At 40.6% G+C, this 21,604-nt stretch overlaps 1 protein-coding gene across 1 annotated transcript in view; it reads right to left on the bottom strand.

The window, feature by feature from the left end:
* Window positions 1-21,604, bottom strand: part of LOC124622874 (furin-like protease 2) — a 790,830-nt gene that overhangs the window by 178,768 nt on the left and 590,458 nt on the right. Inside the window, exon 8 of the mRNA XM_047148668.1 lies at window positions 9,776-9,906. Within this exon, the coding sequence (XP_047004624.1) occupies window positions 9,776-9,906 (131 nt within the window). The remainder of the gene's footprint in view (window positions 1-9,775; window positions 9,907-21,604) is intronic.

Raw genomic sequence — 21,604 nt, 5'->3', positions numbered from 1 at the left:
AAAAGAGCAAGGAGTAACCAATCCAGATAATAGTGAAATTACAATATTTTTAGCCTGATGTAATGATTTCGCCGAGCCGAATTCCTAAGTCAGTCGTGTGCCCCTAAGGAGATGCGGCCCTTTTGTGATGGAGAACCTCACGTAACGTATACAGAAGAAGCAAACGTCAGGAGTTTGGAGGAATGTGCTGTGGCGGACAGCCTTCCGCTTACCGGCCGAATTTCGCTTCATGCGGACACGATGGCACCAACGAGCAGGCAGACAGCTTACATAATCATGAAAGTTTATGCCCTCGAGCGACTTGTCACAGCTAGGCAAGATTGACAGTCTGTTGACCGATTAGGAAGCTACGCCCTCGCCGGATGTAACGACACCAAAAATGTCTGAGAAAACACCTACTTTCGTGACTTAGCTAAGATACTTTCGGAAGTTGTCTGAATTTCAGAGCAAGATGCAAGCATTTCGTAGGCTAACGCTGAGACAAGAGCTCTCATTGGCCTCCGATACGAGGCGTGGATCTTCTGAGGTTCATGAGAGATGGGGGAGTCGAGTGGTGAATTTTGTCTCTTCCGATAGGTCAGCAAATAAGCACGAACCCAGGTCTCGTGACACGAGTTTTTGGAGGAAATCTTTTTGGTGACAATATTGAGTTAGCATGACTCGCTTGTTAACTTTCGCTGAGCACTCGTTAATTCAGGTGCGTATCTAACTACTCGCGCTGATTCAGTCGCGAACTCTGGAATTAACGCCTCTTTATTACTCTGTTCAACATTTTCTTGTAGACCCAACATACCTGTGTTAAATGTGACTGAGACAGATCAATACTTCACATATCTCTTGTTTTTGAATGAAAACGTTGGTCATGTTTAGTGTTTACCATGTTTCTAGATCTTTGTGAAACACGTGTGTAGTACCTGCAAGCCTCCTGCTATAATGTCGGTAGTTAGTTAACACCATTTCATTTGAATAAAGATTAACTAGGGCCATCGACCGTACTTGTATACGAGAGAAATTGGTTCGTGTGACACTTTCACGAGGCAGATCTTCTTTCAAGTAACTGGAAGCGTCCATTAAGCCTATAGGCCACAGGGTGCATTCCTTTATTTTCGTATTAACCAATCATGGTCCGGCATCTAACAACCCTTGTATTAAGTAATTAGACGAGGAAGCAGCTTACATAGTTTCTCCCCCATCGCAGTCAAGTTTCAATGTATAAAGAGCATTGTGGACTGGTATCGACAATTTATGGTCACTGTCTCTGTATACAGAAAAGTGCCGGTCGACTAAGAGTGCCAGATGCCACCATGGAGAGGGCGGGAGAAAGTTACTTACGCCTACCAAACAAAACACGCTGCGTGTAGGACACGAACTTGGAATACCGCAGTAAATTTGGGTGGAAGAATTTTCGATAGTGGGTACATTTCAAATCACACTGTCTGCTGCTCGTGCAGCAATGATAACCGGAAGTTTATAGACAGCGCCTTCGGTTTTTCATCACAATGCAGAAAGGGGATGCTCAGCAACGAAGCAACCTTCCACTGACGTGAAAACGTTAATCGTCACAATGTGGTAGTACGGAAGTCCTTCATGAATTTGTGGCACATGAACGAGAATCTGTGGAAGTTTGTTTTTTGCGTAAAGTCACAGACGAATCTGTTTCAGCCATTTCTCTGCTTGAGAAGAATAACATGGGTAGTGTCCACATTTACTGCTGATTTCTAGAGATTCATCTTCCAAAAAGACAGGGCGTCGCCCCATTGGAGCATCGATGTTCGTCGATACGACGAATTTCCACGTCGTTGGATTCGGCGTAGCAGTGAAGATGATGTAGCTCTATGTGATTTGCCCCCCCCCCCCCCCCGCCCCCCACCTTTAGGTAGCCTGACCTAACGCCATGAGATCTTTTTCCTTAGGGTTGCATTCAATGCTGATGTGATCGTCATTGACATGGAGGTCTGCATCAGATGTGGAAGAACATGATTACCGTTTGCACATGTGCCGCTTCGGCCATAGGGGTACTCGTAGACCATTCGTACAGTGTAATATGCAACTTTGATGGGTTTACGGTTCTGTTTGCACATCAATTGCATATATGAATGATCTAGCTTCGTAACAACACAGCTTTGAAAACAAATGAATCATTTGTAGTAGCACCGCGAGTTTTTCATTGACAGAGACTACTGCAGGAGAGCAGTGTTACCAGTGTATAGCCTGCCATATATTCTTTATGGCTTTATTTCATTCATTATGTGTAAAAATAAGTGTCAATACATCCAAATACTACAGCAACTCAGTTGTTTCAATGTATCAGTACGTATCTTTGTTTGAGGAGCGTCGGTTTTTTAACTATCGAAATTCAACATTCTAGTCGACGTCTGATACGAAGAACACTGATTATTGACTTATGGCATGACAGGTGTGTGTGCGCGTGTACAGACAAGCATAAAACACTTAGTAAGTACACCTTATCGTAAACTTCTAATGGCTAGTAATTAATATTGAGTAAGCTGTGACCTACGGACTGTGATTGGATGAACCCAGACACTTCCGGCTTGTGCAACGGACGCACGCCGCTGGCTCAGTGATGAAACAATACGTGCGCCAGTTATCGTGAAAGTACTAACATATAAATGCAGATTCTGAAATCTCAAGTAACAACTAAATAAGTTTGTCAGTTGAACAGATTTGTAGCCCGACTTTACACGGGGCTCGTGCGAATTCATAATAAGTCAGCCGAGAATAGTAGCCCGTGCGCTATTCTAATTTGACCGTTGGTTCACATGTTTGGGTCTCGTTTGTATAAAACATAACGGGAGATGTTTAGGTTGGGTCTGTCAGTTAATTTCGAATAACTGGGTGCATTTATGGATACAGTTAAACTTATTGTTCAACAACATTGGTACTATATACTTTTCGCAACTATATTTGATACAAGAAAGTTATGCTTTATCTCCTTGTCTTGCTTTTTGTATATTTTAGTAAAGATATAGGACGACTATGATGGCCAGTACAGTTTTAATATTTTTAATATTTTTGCACAGTACATTTAATGTCATTGTTTTGGTTCAGAGTACCACACGACAATGTAATCGCTGCTCACTAGCACACTTAAATACGTTCGGAATAAAATATCGAGATTAGATGACCACTTAGATCACACGGTCATTTACATTATACATATTTAGGTTGTACTACATCTGTTGTGTTTGTTCTTTTGGACTCCATGGATGTAACAGTAATATATACTGCTAGGCAGCATTCCTTGCTATCTTTCGTCTTGATACTCGCTCAGTCTACCCTCTTGCATGAATCATGCTAAGTGCTGTGAACAATGAGAATGACGGAGAGGGGTGGCTGCGGAATTAGCGACGGGCAATTGGGAAGTTGGGGTTGGTTGGGAAGTGTGCTTGGATAGCCGAGGCTGTGAAGGCAGTAAATCCGGTTTCGAGTTCTGGTCTGACACCTATTTTCAATTGTCGCCATTGAATTATTTCAATGCCCTTATATGCCTGACGCTGTTGCTACCATTTCATCAAATATAATTAGGTCGACCATTCCGACTGTATTACAGGTAACTCTTTTATGGCATTTTCTGGAATAAAAATTATCCCTTTTGCCGGGCTGCATCTCAGTTCATTTACATTTCATTCCTAACTGAGGTGTCTTAAATTTTGACCCTGCAGGATAAGGGGGAATGTGTGCCTTTACTTTGAAAGAGGAATTCAAGGAGAAAAGAAAGCTTAAACTTTTTCTATCGCCTCCGTAGCAGAGTGATCGTTGTGGCTGACGTTCAGGGGGGAAGCTCGGGTATGACTACTGGTAGTACTCCCTCGGGCGTGGGTGTGAGTGTTGTCCTAGTGTTTTCTCTTATCCAATATTAGTGAAGTCCCTGGACCACATTCATTCTCCACAAAGAAAAAAGATTTCATTTTCTTTTCAGATAGAACTATCGCTCCGGAAAGAAGAAAGATTTTAGTTTTAATCAGAAAACAGTTCTCTTAAACTGCAGCACTAACGAGTGCAACACGTTAATAAACATGGATATTAATAGGAGTAAAAATACTAAGTAAAATAACATGCCAGAGAAAAAGACCGAATGAGCTTACCGATGGAAGCACAAGTTGAGAGCACGAGGACGGTCTGGAAGGTGTGGTAACGAGGCCCATTTAAAAAAAAGTAAACAAGGAAACAATGGTAAAGCACGTGCTTGAAAACTATATGGTCGCGAGATTGACTCCCGGTCAGTCCACGAAATTTTTCAGTCTATCCTTAACCGAGCTTACACTTCTCACTGATATGAAGGTTCTACAGGAAGACACGTGGTTTGGATTGCACATTAATCTGTATCTCCCTTTTCACCGGCGGTATTCCTGGGATATGCATACAATTCGCTGAAGTGGCGTCCAAGAGAATGATTTTCACTGGGTCTTAGAGCCGTACGAAATTATTACATTACACGAAACAGTCCCCTATGCTGCGAAGTGTCCGTTCCAACTGTGAGCGGCATTGTTCTGTTCGTTAAAGAGAAATTGATTTCTGCCCACATTGGCTTTGGTCTCCAGAAACAGCTAAACAATGTGATCAAAAGTATTCGGACACCCCCAAAAACACACATTTTTCATATTAGATGCAATGTGCTGCCACCCTGCCAGGTACTCCATATCAGCGACCTCAGTAGTAATTAGACATCATGAGAGAGCAGAATATGGCGCTCTCCGGAACTCGCGGTCTTCTAACGTGGGCAGGTGATTGGGTGTCACTTGTGTCATACGTCTGTGCGCGAGATTTCCACACTCATAAACATCACTATGTCCACTGTTCCCGAAACAGAGGAAACGTGAAGGGGCACGTACAGCACAAAAGCGTACTGGCCGACCTGTTGACTGACAGAGACCACCGACAGTTGAAGCGGGTCGTAATGTGTAATAGGCAGACTTCTATTCAGATCATCACACAGGAATTCCAAACTGCATCAGGATCCACTGCAAGTACTGTGACAGTTAGGCGGGAGATGAGGAAACTTGGATTTTATGGTCGAGCGGCTGCTCATAAGCCACACATCATGCCGATAAGGGCCAAAGGACGCCTCACTTAGTGTAAGGAGCGTAGACATTGGACGACTGAACAGTGGAAAAACCATGTGTGAAGTGACGAATCACGGTACACAATGTGGCGATCCGATGGCAGGGTGTGGGTATTGGTATGGCGAATACCCGGTGAACGTCATCTCCAAGAATTTGGAGTGCCAACAGTAAAATTCGGAGGCGGTGGTGTTATGGTGTGGTCGGGGTTTTTCATGGAGGGGGCTTGCACCCCTTGTTATTTCGCGTGACACTATCACAGCACAGGCCTACATTGATGTTTGAAGCAAGGTGCTTCCCACTGTTCAAGAGCTGTTCGGGGATAGCGATTGCATCTTTCAACACGATCGATATGCACGGCCTGTGGCGGAGTTGACACGACAATAACATCTCTGTAATTGACTGTGGACTGGTCTGCACAGAGTCCTGACCTGAGTCCTATATAACATCTTTGCGATGTTTTGGAGCGCCAACTTCGAGCCAGGCCTCACCGATCGACATCGCTACATCTCCTGAGTGCAGAACTGCGTGACGAATGGGCTGCCATTCCCCAAAAACTCTTCCATCACCTGATTGAACGTATTCCTGCGAGAGTGGAAGCTGTCATCAAGGCTAATGATGGGTAACACCTTACTGGGTTCCTGAATTACCGATGGAGGGCGCCACGCACTTGCAAGTATTTTTCAGCTATATGTCCGGATACGTTTGATCTCATGGAGTATCATTGTGTAAAAGATGTGTCTCAAGGACCGCAGGAAGAATTTCGAAATTTCACTGACATCGATAGAACAATAACGTTAAATCCTAACGTTAAGTACTATTTGTCTTACAGAAGAGTAACTGAGTAACCGACGTTACCCGACTATTCATTCTACAGTTTTGTATTAGAAACGAAAACGAAAAATTAACTGTGTTTGTAATGTAATATCCTGGACAGTTTCCGTATGCAGCTTGCAGCTTCTTCGCGTGTGCACAACACGCATTTGTAAGCGTCTCCATGGCGATCCCTCTTCATATCTTCGTAGACGACCATTGTTTTCGCCTACTGCCGATTGTACTTCGCTGTTCAAATCTGTCAAAATCTCTGTCACTTGTCTAGGATTTCCTTGTCTCGACTGTAAGAGTATCTTAGTAGTAAAGAATAAATGTCTTAAGCTTGCATCATTTTCAACAACTGTTCTTGAAGATTACCGATGTAAGGAAATAGCACGCTAATTGCGTTAATTATTTTTTTAAACGTAACTGATGTTCTGTTTCTTTACATCCCAAATGTTATTCCATTCACACAGCACAGACAACTCCTTGTACAATTGGACTTTTTTGTGCCACCTATACTTACTTCACACAGTGAAAGACAAAGACTGGACATAATGAATGCTCAAAGTGTAGTAAGACTCCTCCACACAGTGAAAGTAAAATTATGTCCTACTTCAGTTTCAAAAGAACGATTTCAAGTATTTACCGAAAATCGCGATAAAATATAGTATAAAATAAAAATATCGGCACTCGAACGTACCAGTACGATATCGATATACAGCGTTATAATGTATGTTGTTTACGTATGTCGAATCTCGGACAATTTACCGATATATCACCATATCGACACATCATTATATCGATTTTTTATTCACAGACCCAGTAGATACATTCAGTGGCATATGTGGACACCGCAAACTAAGTTGCGAATAAAGCTAGTAGCAAAGAAGTAATAAATTTAAACATCATGTACAATGCGGGAGTTTCCACGCAACTCAGCATTTATGACGTCATATTCCTTGAGTAGGGTTGATTTGGGGGAAGAGATCAAACACAAAGGTCATCGGGCTAATCGGATTAGGGAAGGATGGTGAAGGAAGTCGACCGTGATCTGTCGAAGTAACCATCCCATCCGGAATTTTCCTGAAACTATTTAGGAAAATCGCTGAAAACCTAAATAAGGATGGCCGGACACGGGGCTAAACCGTGGTCCTCCTGAATGCGAGTCCAGTGTGCTACCCACTGCGCCTCATCGCTCGTTCATATCTCCTGAACTGTGTGTGGTACAGTGATATAATTTGGTAGGTGCAAATAGTGGTAGATGTGGATATCGTCTGTAAAATTTATTGCGAGAAGAGTTAGTAGCAGAGAAGCAATAAATTTACACGTCATGCATGCTGCAGCGGTTTGTCACACAATCCCATTGTTTATGAAATCACAGCTCCTGAACGACGGTAGGCAGGTGGCTCTTATCCACACAGCGATTGGTAAGTGACTGTAAAGGATATTTGTGCCAAGTTTGGTTGAAATCGGTGTGGAGATTTGGAACACACAACACACGTTCATACAGATTTATAATTTGTATGGATTTGGTGGTGTTATCGCATTATTAATCAAAAATAATCTTCAACTCGCTACCATGAGAAGAACAGGAAATGGAAAGTTGTTGTGAGCAGTCTGGCGTAGGAGAGATGAGCCAAATTCGTGGTGTGTAAAGGAATTTTCCGCTTTATATTGCAGACAGAATCTGACAAGACAAGCAGTTTAGAAGATACAGCAGTTACCAATGGGGTAATGAGATCATTCGACCTTGTGCTGTGGTCATCGTCTTGTATAGCACAACTACTAACACAAAATCTGAGCCGTGGCAGTGAATGTTTTTAATAGACTGCACTAAAGCACTTTCGTGAGACATTTAAGGATTAGCAACCACCTAAGCAAATGTAAATTGAATATGGCATTAATAAAGACTGAGTGGATGTAGACTTCGGTTCGAAGATTATGGCTGGTGGATTAAACAAACCATTGACTATCCTTTATCCTTTCGTTTTCTTTAAGAAACTGAAATGTATGCAAAAAAGGCGAAGGATATAAATCTGTGGTACTCAAAGTCACGTGTGTAATGAAACGTGCTCTCAATATTAACACACCTAAATGACGATGTGTAGCTGTTATTAAACTTGTTAAAAAAAACAGGGCACCAAGTCTATCGTGAAGCCTTGGCTTGGGTGACTCTAGAGGTGCATAGAATATTAGGGAGAATATTTCTCAAGGATGTAGATGTGTGACTTTCAGAAGACAGTTCTCAGTGCTTTTGGTGTGTCAATAAGAATGGTACTTAGCAGCGCACATTGTACCTTGATCGTCTCGTTCCATACCGTTGGAAACACTAAAGGTAAAGAGCAGTTGTATGTACACATGGTTCTGTTGTAAGTATTCAGAGAAACTTTCGGTCACATTTTGTCATTCACGTGAGTAAAGTGTAGGTTGTAAATGTTATGTACCTCTTAACAGTATATGTGTTATATTTTCGTAATAGCTAAACAGCTGCTTATGACTCAGATAAAAAAGTAATTGAAACAGTTAAAGAACCAAAATGTACAATAATGAACTCACTATAAAATGCAAAATTTTGAGTTTCCTAAGATTATTTTTGCCATGGTGTGTGTGTTAAATTACTTCACACAGGAAATTTTCACGCTTAAACTGTTAGGTTCACAATAACAAACTATAATCATTTTTCATACAGAGTGGCCCAGTAACGCTTTACGTCGGAACAGTGTGTATAGAAGTATCAGTCTAAGATAGTGATATATGCACTTCCTGCAGAAATGAAGTACATAAAATCATTAAAAGAAATATTTACAAAATGTTGTTGAATGTAGAAGCTTCTGCAGCGTTCAGAAATACAGTCACTATTATCAACGGCAATACTCTGCCACTTTCTACAAAAATACGTGTGTTGTGTATAGTACACCTTTTGTAAAGAGAAATTTATGTCGTTGTTTCTCTGTTTGGATAGCTAAATATCTGTCAGGTACATAAAAAGGTGTCGAAGCGGGCATGGAGATGAGTAGTAATGACTGTGGGAGCTAAGTTAATTAATTCAATGACAGCTGTATGGAAGTATTGGTGTGTGTGAGAGGTAAAGAACCAAAAATTTTCTTTAAATGTAGCCTGTTCATACATTGTAGAAAATAGTGAAACGATGAATAAATATTTTTATTGTTGTTATTATTATTAATTATATATAATTCTTAATTACTCTACTTCAGATTTACAAGATTTTAAAAATGAAATGAAATAGATACTTCAAATGTGTAAATCAGAGTAAAAATTTTTCTCACTCATTTCATTGAACTTCTTTAGGCTGTTATACTGTATTTCATGTTAGATGATTTCCTCGTTCGTCTTAGTTTCTTACATTTCTGTAAGGGAAACAAACTGGATTTTAGCATAATGATTACGTCAAGAAGCTTCCCAAGAAGGCAACTTACAGACCGTATCGCCGAAGTCACATATTAATACTTTGTGGCTTGACGAATAAATCAGTAATGTTCAATTATCACTTTTGAAATCCAAAGTGTATTTTCTCATGATTATGTTTTTGTTCAAGCTATAAATATAACGCCAGTGCGCTGTCTCACCTACTTTATGCACAGCTTAGCAACTCAACAAACACTATAGACCCCCACGTAACTGAATAAGCATGGTTTGTATGAATCTATCACATTTTAAAATGCAAGAAAATGATGAAGGACTCTCGGAGAGAGTTTTTGTTGTTTTGTGAAATGTCTGAGTGTGTTTATGTTCGCTGGAAGTAGTTTCTGAGTACTTCACTGGCTAGAGAAACCCGCAGAGACAGTGAAGTCAGAAAGAGTGGCAGAAGAAAACGAGATAGCAAAGCGTATAGAGAGAGGATAAAAAGCGCTACTCACCCCGCCTGCGTCGCGCTGGAGATGGACAGAGTGAAGATGGAGTTGGTGTAGCCGTCGCAGTTGCAGGAGTCTGTGTGGCGGCCGCCGTTCCCGGACGCCCACACGAAGATGGAGCCCTTGCCTTTTCGGCCCTGCGGAAATTCGATGTCGTTTTTGGCGCTCAATCTCGGAACAAAGCGAACAGCTGCGTCTATACCGAGGCAGCCGTAGGCATTAATCAATGTCAGAGGCACTGCACTACTACGCCGCAAGGCCTGTACAACTAAGACAGCCTCCACAAGAACTAACGACAGAAGAGAAGCGACTCGCTGTTGTGAAATTGTGTAGCGTTAGGTGATCTAATGAAATTCCGGTGTACATTACCCGCGTTCCATGTCAGTTAGTGATTGCGTATCTTACAATTTCCGTACGATAAGAACTTGTCAATAACGGTAAGAAGCGTAGACATTAGCTGCGGATAACAGATAATATCAAATTTAAAACAACGCAGGACCGAAATATACTAGATATTCGACGTTCCTTTACATGATTTGTTCAAGATACGAGAATGGTTTCAAGATAATATAAATGGAACAGATTTTAGTCACACGTTTCTCTGCAAAAACTGCAATGTCAGAATAACTGAAAAAGTCACAAGATAGACAAAAATGCCGAATTATCTATGGTCTGATAGGATCCTTACGTGACGATTAATACTGGCAGGTGTAAAAATGAGGAAATTCGTAGTTCAACATATAGTGCGTTCCTGTGGCTCAGTGTCGTTAAATGAAAAAGAAACAAAAAGGAAAGCACAAGTTTCTAATATGTTTGGCAACTGGATGTACGTACTAATATCCTTCTCTCGGTTGTGTCTGTCCATCACCTCCTACGCCTCCGCCCCCCTCCCCTTTATCCGTCTTCTCCTCCCACATCTATCTCCTGCCCCATTTTCTCTTTGAGCAAATGTCCTACACCTCTTCCCTCCTTTCTACTTCCAACTTCTCCTCCACACTCTCAATCCATTTGCTCTATTCATCCTCTCTCTATTCATCTACTCCTTTCCGCTTTCTATCTCCATTACCTTCCACTCCTCTGTTCATTTCCTCTTCCCTTCGTATAGTGCAAAAATTTAAAGTAATTCGGTCAAGAACTTTTTGAAGTTTTTGATCATAACAGTTCCCTTTTTATATATCAGATATTTATTTACCTGTTCTAGGTATTTAAAAATTGGACTATACAAAAAAATGTGCGTAATCGAATGCAATGTAGTGTTAAAATTTCAAAGCATTTGATGAAGAGCTTTCGGAGATTTTTTACACACAAATATTTACATATTTATTTATTTCCGCTTTAATTATTTATATATTATATTTGGCGTTCTGGCAGATATATGAAAACACACGCTTATCTGAACGAACGATCTGTCGAAATTGCCAAGCAGTTAGTGAAGAATTTACGGAAATTTAGGATTTCGAATTTACAAACATTTACATTTTTTTATGTAGATGTAAATATTCGTTTATACAAAATTGTAAATTTCCAAAATTCTTCAATGAATGTTCAAAATTTTAACAACGTTCCATTCGAATACGCACGTCTTTCTATAGGTCTATTGAGATCCTATTGGCATATGTAATACATAAAAGTAATACCTTGTTAGCTAAAATTTCATGTTCTTGGTTCAGATGCTTAAATCTCCGAAAGTTCTTCACCGATTCTTTTAAATTTTGCACACAGCATTACATTAGAATACGCAGATGTGGTACTGGAATGCTGTATGGTACATAAATGTAATATTTTTATTTATTGTGTATATAATTTAAAGGATTCTCTAAATTCCCCTTAATGATTCCTAAGACTTCTACAGGAGACTGAATAGATAACGCTTTGTAGTGTAGCCCCGTGCGGAAATGTGCCGTTTACCGTAATGAAAGACCTGCTCGTCACCTTTAACAAGATCATTATCCACAACATACGATTCCATCGCATAAGCTACAACCATTCGAAAATGTGTCGGTAACGTGAGCAATTTCACGAGTAATTTGTTACGTGCGACCCAGCACATCACTTGTTTTATAGTTCTATTTATTATTAACGAAAGAAATAAAATCGAAATTCAATCAGCTGTGACAGACACAGCTGTTTACACCTAGACTTAAAACCAATTCGGGTGTGCAGCGTCTCCTTGGACCACCAAAGTCATCCCTGCTGATGATGAAAGTACCCCTTTCTTAAAGACATCGCGTGATTGTGACGAAAAGCGTATGCGATGGACTCGAACGTTGTGGATAATGATCTTGATACAAACGACGAGCAGGTCTTTCATTACCTTGAGCTTCAACATAGAGAATGATCATGTCGGTGTACTCTGCAAGGGTGTGTTCAGTCATGTCACTCTGACGCTCACAAACATGTGCATGACGCTCGAACCAAGTCAGAGAGGTAGGATGACCTCAAAAGACATCAACCTATCCGACATAAGCACCCCTTCCCCCCACCATAACTACCCAGTTGCAAACGTGATTTCAAACGGCTGTAATATGTAAACGATATGTTTCCACACGTGGGTTCCAATTCAAAATATCATCTCCTCAGTACGCACTACAAGTATTGGAAGTCTGTAAGGCGGATTTTAGAGCACCCTGTATATATTTATAAAACTTATGGTACACCATAGCTATATAAAAATAAGTGCTTTCGAACGCAAAGTTATGTCAAAATTTCAATGGAATCAGTCAAGAATTTTTCAGATTACGAATTTGAATACATGAACATGAGGTTTCTGCTTACAACGTATCCATTTATCATCGTCATCACTATCATCATTATCTTCTTCCATGGATTAGGCTCTCTACCAGCTATCCATACACCTCTTACGATGTCTTCCTAGTTCTCACTTTTCAGTCGACCGATAATTGATTATATTTTTTGGCAAGGCGTTTTCTGTTATTCTATCAACATGATCTTTCCGTCTCATTATGTTGTCTTCTATCATTTCATTAACTGAAATGATGTTTAAAGCTGATCTTATTGCTTAATTTCTTATTTTATCCATTTTGTACAGCCATAATTTATAGAATTTAATTTGTGTTTCTTTTTTCGTTTTTCTTCTTAAAATTCTTCCAACTGTTCACTAGACAGATTGATCGTTGTTACCCTTTTTCTCAATGTCTTTGTCATAGTAGAAACTAATCTCATATCCTAGATAACTGAAGTCTTGCCTCTGAAAGCCATTATCTTTGTCGTATTTGCAGACACACTAAAGTTGTACTGTATTGCGTTTGGCTCAATATATAACTGACCTTTGTAAATTATCCTCTGTTTCCTGTATAATTAACTGGTCATCATCATATAACCGAGTATTTAATACTATTTTAAATCCTATTTTAATTCCTAAAAGTGTTTCATCTTCCCACTTCATATCTAGGTCGTCAATGTATAAATGAAATAAAGTGGGTGTAGACTGCTCACTTATAAAACGTCTTGATTTATTAAAATTTCATCTTACATTTTCGGACCACAACTTATAAATATTTTTGAGTTTAAGTAAAGACTCTTAATGGTATTAATATAAGAAAACTTTTTAATTCCAATAATTTCCACAAAAAGGATCTTCTTAACATATCAAAGGCTTTCTCAAAATCAATAAATGTTAAGTGTGTTTCTAAATCAAATACCCGAAGTTTGTCAATAATTCCTATTATTATAAATATTTTATATTATCTGAGCCGTGCGCGGCTCGTGCTCGTGCCGTTTATTAGTTGACATATTGCTTTGCAGTACTGCCATCCCGTTTCTTAATCGATTTACTGGCGTTACTAAGTTGCTGGCAAGCCTGCCCGTGAGTGGCAGCAGCAGCGGTTATCGATAAGAGCACTGTCGTACTATCTTTGGAGCGACCGCTAGTATTATTGCGTCGTCGTGTGTCGGGAGTCCAGTCGGTATGGAGCTCCAGTAAGGTCTGCACAGCCGGTACTCCCCGACCGCTGGCCACACACATGCACTGTCCGGCGGAAGGAGACTGGAGCGGGGACGTCCGTTGGTCGTTCGGTCGGTCACCTCATCGGGCGACGTGTATTTGGTCTTCCGACGGCTTGATCATCTTGCGGCACGTGGGTCGGTTCTTCCTTGTGCAGAGATGTCGGGTGGCCAATGGGCCGGTGTTCCCTCTGCATGGCTGGGTCCGAATCATTGTGCCCGTGTCGCCGTGTCTCAGAGTTCCCAGTGGACATCGAGTTGGGTCGGGGTGGAGTTGTATTGAGCTCCGGACAGCCAAGACTCGCCCGACCGTTGCCGACACACATACCTTGGGTGGGGATGACTCTGATTGGCCGTTCGGTAGGTCGTGTCATCGGACCACGTGTATTTGGTCACCGACCGCTTATGGAAACTTTGTGTTTATCGACTTGTCATTTCTCCCTGTTGTTCCACGGTTATTGATTTTAGGATTGTAGGAGTTCTTGTGCAAGTGTTTACGTGGAACTCTGTGTAGCTTCTGTGATTACCAGTGAGCAGATGAATGATGTCTGCGTACTGGAGTAGCCAGTCGGTCTGTTGCGACAGAACAGCTAGAGTGTGTGAATTTTAAAAATTTCCCGGCGAATTGACTGTTCAAACAAATTTCGGGCTTGCGGCCGGTCGTCGTTCAATACTTCGCACGATATTTCAACTGAGCACCTGCCAGTCATTTTCAGGTGAGCCGTCGCTGGCTGGCGATAACGTCCTCCGCTCCGCAATATAAAGCGTACTGCAACTATTCTGCGCATGCGTCGAAAACTTGATAGTTGAACCAACACCGCCCGCCGGCAGCGCCCTCGCTGGTGGAATAGCGGAACTCAGTCGCCCTCTGCGTTGCTGTTTGCCACGGCCGTCGACGCACTCTGTCGTCATCGATTTGAGCAAATCGTGGAGATGATGGGATTCCATCAGCCGAAGTATTTTAAGATTAGGCCTTCAGCTGTGTTCTATTTAAAATTCTTGTTTTCCCTGTATTAGGCATTCAATCGCGGTTGTTTTAAAATTTGTGGCTTTCAGCCGTAATTTGTAAATGCTTATCTTAAGGTTTGTCTTTAATTATTTTGAATAATTGTTTGGGCCTTCAGCCGTGAAGATATTTTCATTCTCCTTAAGTAAGGCCCTCTGCCGTTTGTCTAAATCACTGTGCTTTAAAATGAATTATTAAAACCCTTTGTTGTTGAGAAGTTATTTGGACCCTAAGTCGTTAATTAATCATTGTTGTTTTAAAGACGAATATGTTTGTGTTTTAGAGGCAATAAAATTTTGTGTTCTTGTGTAACTAACCGTCACTGGTCTTGGCCCCTTTCCACAACTTGATCAGCGCTGTCCTGCGAAACCAGATTTCATTATCGTTACACGAACATCTCTTTCTGAACCCTAGCTGTTTTGAGATTATTGCATCAGCGATAGTTTGTAGCCTTGATTAAGAATCATCTCATAAATTTTATATACCACATTTAGTAAACTTATACCTCCGTAATTCCCTTTGTCTCTCCTACTGCTTTGTTAAATACTAAAATAACTTTAGCTGTATTTCATTCTTAAGGTACACAACAGTTTTCCCAACATATGTTTAATGATGGAGAAGGCTAAATTCTAAAGTGGTACCGTCATATTTGATTCATTCAGAATTAGTACCCTCTACGCCAGTAGCTCTTCTGTTTTCTGTAACATTTAAGGCTGCTTTTACATCTTTTACGTCTATATGGTCTACGAAGTTATTATCGGATTGTTAGATTAATTTGCTTCACTAACTTCATCATACCATAACGTTCTGTTATGTTGTATCTATCGATCCTCTGTTGTTATATTAATGTTTGAAGTACATTTCTCTGTTTTATTCATATGCTTCATACGTTTAAATGCTATATCTGTCTTCCGTGAATGTCATGTTCAATATTACCAATGAACCTTTCCCAGGATTCTCTATGGTATCTTTTTATTAAATTCTTTGATTTCTTTCTTTTCTGTTTACACATTTCCCATGCTTCACGTGTTCGTGTTTGTAAACACTCATTATAAACACTTTGTTTTTCTGTAATATTATTAGCTATTTTTGTATTCCTTATTTTCTGTCTTTAATCTCATGATTTTTCTACAGTATAGCCTTTAGTATCAACCATTTGCAATTCCTATCTGAGGCTTTCTACATGTAAGTTCATTAAGCCTTGTTCCTGCAGAAGATAAACTTCATATTTCAATTTTGCCTTTATCGTTACCTCTAGACACATGAGTATTTCTGATTTGAGAGCTTATTTATTATTATTATTTTTTAATTAGCTGTTACAGAGGCGATTACTGAGTGTGAACGTCTTGCGTTCCAGGTTCATTTATTAATGTCTATTTTTCTGAAGAACGTATTTGTAAATTCCAGCTGGTTAAATGTATCAGAAAGTCTTTCCATTTTCATTAAAAATTACTTCACCAAATGCTGCTACTGAATCATTATTGGTACCTTTACAGTTCCTGCATTTAAGACTCCTGATATCAACATATGATAAGCTTTATTGTATTTATTTACTTGTCTTTGCAGTTACATATGAAACATTTCAGAATCCTCGCATTTTCCTTCTTCAGGTACATATACCTGCGTCATAGCCTGTCCCAAGGCCAGTTATGAAGGGAGGAGGGGGAGGACTAACACCTCTTTAAGAAACTTTGGATCACCTGCCCAGGTGATATTCCCTTGCGAGGGTCGCTTTCCAGAGTTACGGTGATGACTGCAAACGGTCAACAAGGCAATGTGAAACCAGACTCTCCCTACAGTGATTTGAAGAGCGGAAGTAGCAACCATGTCTACTGGGAATTCATTAACAGAGAAGAAAGGTAGATAGATCTCTTAAGACCCGGTCGGTCATATACCTAGGAGAAGGTATTTACATTTACAATCCGATCCTACAGGGCGGGGGTCGTGCGATGGGCTGATTACCTATCAATACAAAAAAATCCATAACTCATTAACCTCTAACGAATAAGCCGATGGTTCTCACAGTCGACAACAAGACCATTATGAACGAAAACGAGTTGGTATTAAACATATATTCTCTGTACGTACCTGGAATATACGAGGGCTTTTTAATGTGATGGACCTTAGAGCTCATAGGAAACTTGAAACGAAGAAATACTAACATTGCTGCTGATAAAACTTTCAAGGAAGAAGATCGGGGAACACAAACGCTTGTTTCTGACGTTTCGTCCAGAACTGAGCTGGACATACCCAGAAATGTTGCGCTTTCGTAGAGTCTTGCCGACTGACGGAACGGACGTATGAGAGCTACATATATATACTGTAGTAAAAGAGGCATGGCCCGTGTTACACTGAAAAACAGAGATGATTCTTGTCAAAATAAAACTTAACTGTCGATTGTCCTCTTGTCAAAGAGCAAACACCTCTTTAGCGATTCTGTAGAGCTCTGTCCATTTGTCGTTAAGTTTGATGGTCTCTTCTATACTACTAAAATTGTTCATATATCCAGAATGAGATTTTCACTCTGCAGCGGAGTGTGCGCTGATATGAAACTTCCTGGAAGATTAAAACTGTGTGCCCGACCGAGACTCGAACTCGGGGCCTATACCTTTCGCGGGCAAGTGCTCTACCATCCTTTTTTTCTTTTTTTATAATTCTCATTTTGTCCGCGTTTGTTCGTTGTATCTGCTGGGAGCGGACGTCGTAAGACATCCGATTAAGTTCGTTGATGATCGATTAACTCAGTTCTTTTATTACAGAGGGTACGTAACCCTCTGTCCGAACACGCTGAGCTACCGTGCCGGCACCATCTGAGCTACCGAAGCACGACTCACGCCCGGTCCTCACAGCTTTACTTCTGGCAGTATCTCGTCTCCTACCTTTCACACATTACAGAAGCTCTCCTGCGAAGTTTGGAAGGTAGGAGATGAGATACTGGCAGAAGTAGAGGACCGGGCGTGAGTCGTGCTTCGGTAGAACAGATGGTAAAGCACTTGCCCGCGAAAGGCAAAGCTCTCGAGTTCGACTCTCGGTCGGGTACACAGTTTTAATCTGCCAGGAAGTTTTGTTCATATATTTCACTGGCTTGTCTACATAGCCATGCATAATAATTCGTCGTCGTAGATAAAATGATTGTTTCAGGAATCCTTATTTCTTGACTTAGTGATTGAATAGCACGCTCTGCTACAGCCAATTTATCTACCTTCCCTAGTTGGCAAAGAGTTCTGTGTTCCTTCTAACGTGTGTTCACGCTTCTCCTGGTTGTTTCAGTACAAACGTCACCATACCTACACAAAATTTTGTACACGGCACATACAGAGTTGGGTGTTTATCGTTTGTATAGCAGAGTGCCTGACCTACTTTCTCTGTTGATTTAAAAATCGGTCTAATGTCATGCTTCTGTAATATCATTCCTATCAGATGTGTTACTTTTTTAATAAAAGGGAGAGAGCCTGTATTCTTCCATCGTTGTTTTTTCATGCATATCCTTCGGATTCCGTAATTTGGTCTTAGAGGTCTGTTTACACCTTTCCCCAAGTAGCCATTTTTCCTCGAAAGCCTGCTTTATATGTTTTAATTCGACATCCAGATATTCCGGCGTGAAAGTCCTTTTGGCTCTATCGGTAAGACTTTGTATTACACCTCTCTTTTGTTGAGAATAGTGATTAGACTTCTTATATAAATATTTTTCTATGTGCGTTACTTTTCGGAACACCTAATGTTCCAAACTCCCATCGGTCTGTCTCACAACCAAATATCCGAGAAAGGTATTTTGTTGTCATTTTTATTTCCATGGTTGACTAGCCACAAAACGATACCAGAGAGTTGTTTTTTTTATTTGCTTCAAGCTGACTGCTCGAATTTCTCCATTTAGAAATGAGCTATATCAGGACCTAAAGGATTACCCATTACAACATTATCAAGTTTTTCATAAAATTCTTCGTCTCATTGGAACTGACTTGAAGTAAGTCAATGCGTGGGAAGAGCAGATGAATCTCCTGGAAAAATATCCGTTATGAAAATGATAACTTCGTTGACTGGGATCTTAGTGAAAAAACATACTATGTTGAAACTACTTGCAAAGATATCTTCAGGAACGAGAATTAGCCCTTCAATTTTCTCCATAAAATGACGCGAGTCTTTTATATATGAGTCAATATTCCGACGTATGAGTTGCCGGATACCTTTCTTTGCTAATTAATATCTAAAGAAGAGAGAAAACTACGTTATAACACCCATGCAAGTATCAGTTGTGAATATTATCGTCAATATAGAAACAGGTATGGGTGCCTTCCGCAAAAAAATATATTGGGAAACCTATTGTGTAAGCCTTCATTCAATCAACTGTAAAGATCTCTCTCGTAACAAAAACAAAGAAGGAACTTAAAGGAACAAATGATTCCAATAGTAATACATTAATTTACATTGATTTGTGATGGACCCACAAAACCAGCAGCGAGTGTAGTAGTCATTCTTACAGATAAAAACTAAAAAGAAGAAGTGATTTTTATGACTACATAAAGAATGGATACTAATTGCTAGATTTAGAAATACACCGTATTTTGGTTCAGTAGGTATACACAACCACGTGAGATACCAAGGGAACGCTGTGTCAAAATTTCAAAGCAATCGGTGAAGAACTTTCGGAGGTACATGATTTTGACCAAAAGAACATTTACATTTTTTTATATAGAAGAAGATTACAGAGGCTTGCTATTAACGCCAATAAGAAGGTTACTGTAATAAACTAGCCTTTTCCTCCTGGTTTTGAGTAATCTTACCTTATTTACGATATATAAAACCGTCTGTAACTGAGGAACATAAAGGTACAGTGCTACGCATATAGATTGTTTCATCTGTCTTGATTTCTTTGCCCACTAACTCCACGTACACTGCATTTGTCTCCTGTGTGAGCAATGCTTATCACGTCGAAACTTACTGTTATATTTCGTGCTATCCATTAATGTCGGGGAGCTATTCAACACTGTACAGTATTGACACTGCAATACATTTGTGGCGGAAGCCCATAAAGCAAGTTAAAACTTTTATGACACCTGCGACAGTCACTTTGTATTGCATGTAGAACGCTTCTTCCACTTCTGCTACATTACATATTCCTAAATAAATCCGTGTATTTACTAGATTTGTAATAGTTGTTTACGATAACACACTTTCCCTCTAACAGTCATGCTTCAAAGCAGAAGTCTGTTAGAAATATACTCTTTCCTCATTTTTCACGGTTTATTCTGTTAGTTAGTGAAGGAAATACCCTCTTTTACATTTGGACTGTAACACTATACCTGTACCATGATCCCTTATTCGAACAACGGGATATAATTGGATTAAGTCGTTTGCTACACTCATGTTCAGAAAAAAAACAGTACACCTTGAATGAATAGAGATAGGATGCTGATATTCACAGGGCATGTATATCAGTATGTTCTGCACTAATGAATAACATTCCAGTCGGTATGTGTCCTGCTGCCTGGTAGGCGCAGGGTCCGCCATGGACCCTGGTAACTTGTTCTATGTGTGATGGCATCGGCGAGTATAAAGCGCGAATGCCTTCCTGTGGTATAGCCATCCTTACTGCATTCACCTGGTTCCAAAGTTCATCTGGGGTGGCTGCCATTGGGTCACAGTAGTGCACCCGTCATTTCACCATATTCCCCACATTTTTGATTAGCGACAAGTCTGGTGATCTGGCGAACCAGGACAAAAGGCTGACTTCCTGTGACCGCAAGAGGGCATCTGCTCATGCAGCAACTTGTGGTCGTGCATTGTCTCGTTGGGATATGGCGACTGGTGTATTGTCCAGAAAGCGTTCAGCTACTAGTCGTGGGATGTCATTCACGAAAGTCACAAAGGCCACAGTGCCCTGGACGCCCACAAACTGTGATTTGTGGCTGTACCCAAAAACACCCCACACCAGAAGGCCTTGAGCTCGCGCTGAATGTCTTGTGCGAATGCAATCACTGTGTTGCCACTCCCCCCCCCTCCACGACCTGTCAGCGGCGAACCAAATAGTGCGGTTAAGATTTTCCAACAAACAGAGCCTGGGATCGTCCGAAAACACTTTTTGATGCCATTCCTAGCCCAACTGACATCGCTCCATGCACCATTGCCGTCTAGCATGTTTCTGCAGGTACGTCAATGGTATACGGAGAAGTGGACGACGAGCACGTAACCCATGACGTAATAAACGGCGACGGACTGTCACTCCTGATAGTGCACGAGAGTGCACGTTGCATCAATGGCGAGGAGGAAGCAGATATGTCCTTCAAAGCCATAGTTGAACCAACACCGCCCGCCGGCAGCGCCCTCGCTGGTGGAATAGCGGAACTCAGTCGCCCTCTGCGTTGCTGTTTGCCACGGCCGTCGACGCACTCTGTCGTCATCGATTTGAGCAAATCGTGGAGATGATGGGATTCCATCAGCCGAAGTATTTTAAGATTAGGCCTTCAGCTGTGTTCTATTTAAAATTCTTCTTTTCCCTGTATTAGGCATTCAATCGCGGTTGTTTTAAAATTTGTGGCTTTCAGACGTAATTTGTAAATGCTTATCTTAAGGTTCGTCTTTAATTATTTTGAATAATTGTTTGGGCCTTCAGCCGTGAAGATATTTTCATTTTCCTTACGTAAGGCCCTCTGCCGTTTGTCTAAATCACTGTGTTTTAAAATGAATTATTAAAACCCTTTGATGTTGAGAAGTTATTTGGACCCTAAGTCGCTAATTAATCATTGTTGTTTTAAAGACTAATATGTTTGTGTTTTAGAGGCAATAAAGTTTTGTGTTCTTGTGTAACTAACCACCACTGGTCTTGGCCCCTTTCCACAACTTGATCAGCGCTGTCCTGCGAAACCAGA

Source organism: Schistocerca americana, chromosome 7 (assembly GCF_021461395.2).
Source record: "Schistocerca americana isolate TAMUIC-IGC-003095 chromosome 7, iqSchAmer2.1, whole genome shotgun sequence".
Lineage (NCBI taxonomy): Eukaryota > Metazoa > Arthropoda > Insecta > Orthoptera > Acrididae > Schistocerca > Schistocerca americana.
This window is presented reverse-complemented; position numbering and strand designations above follow the sequence as displayed.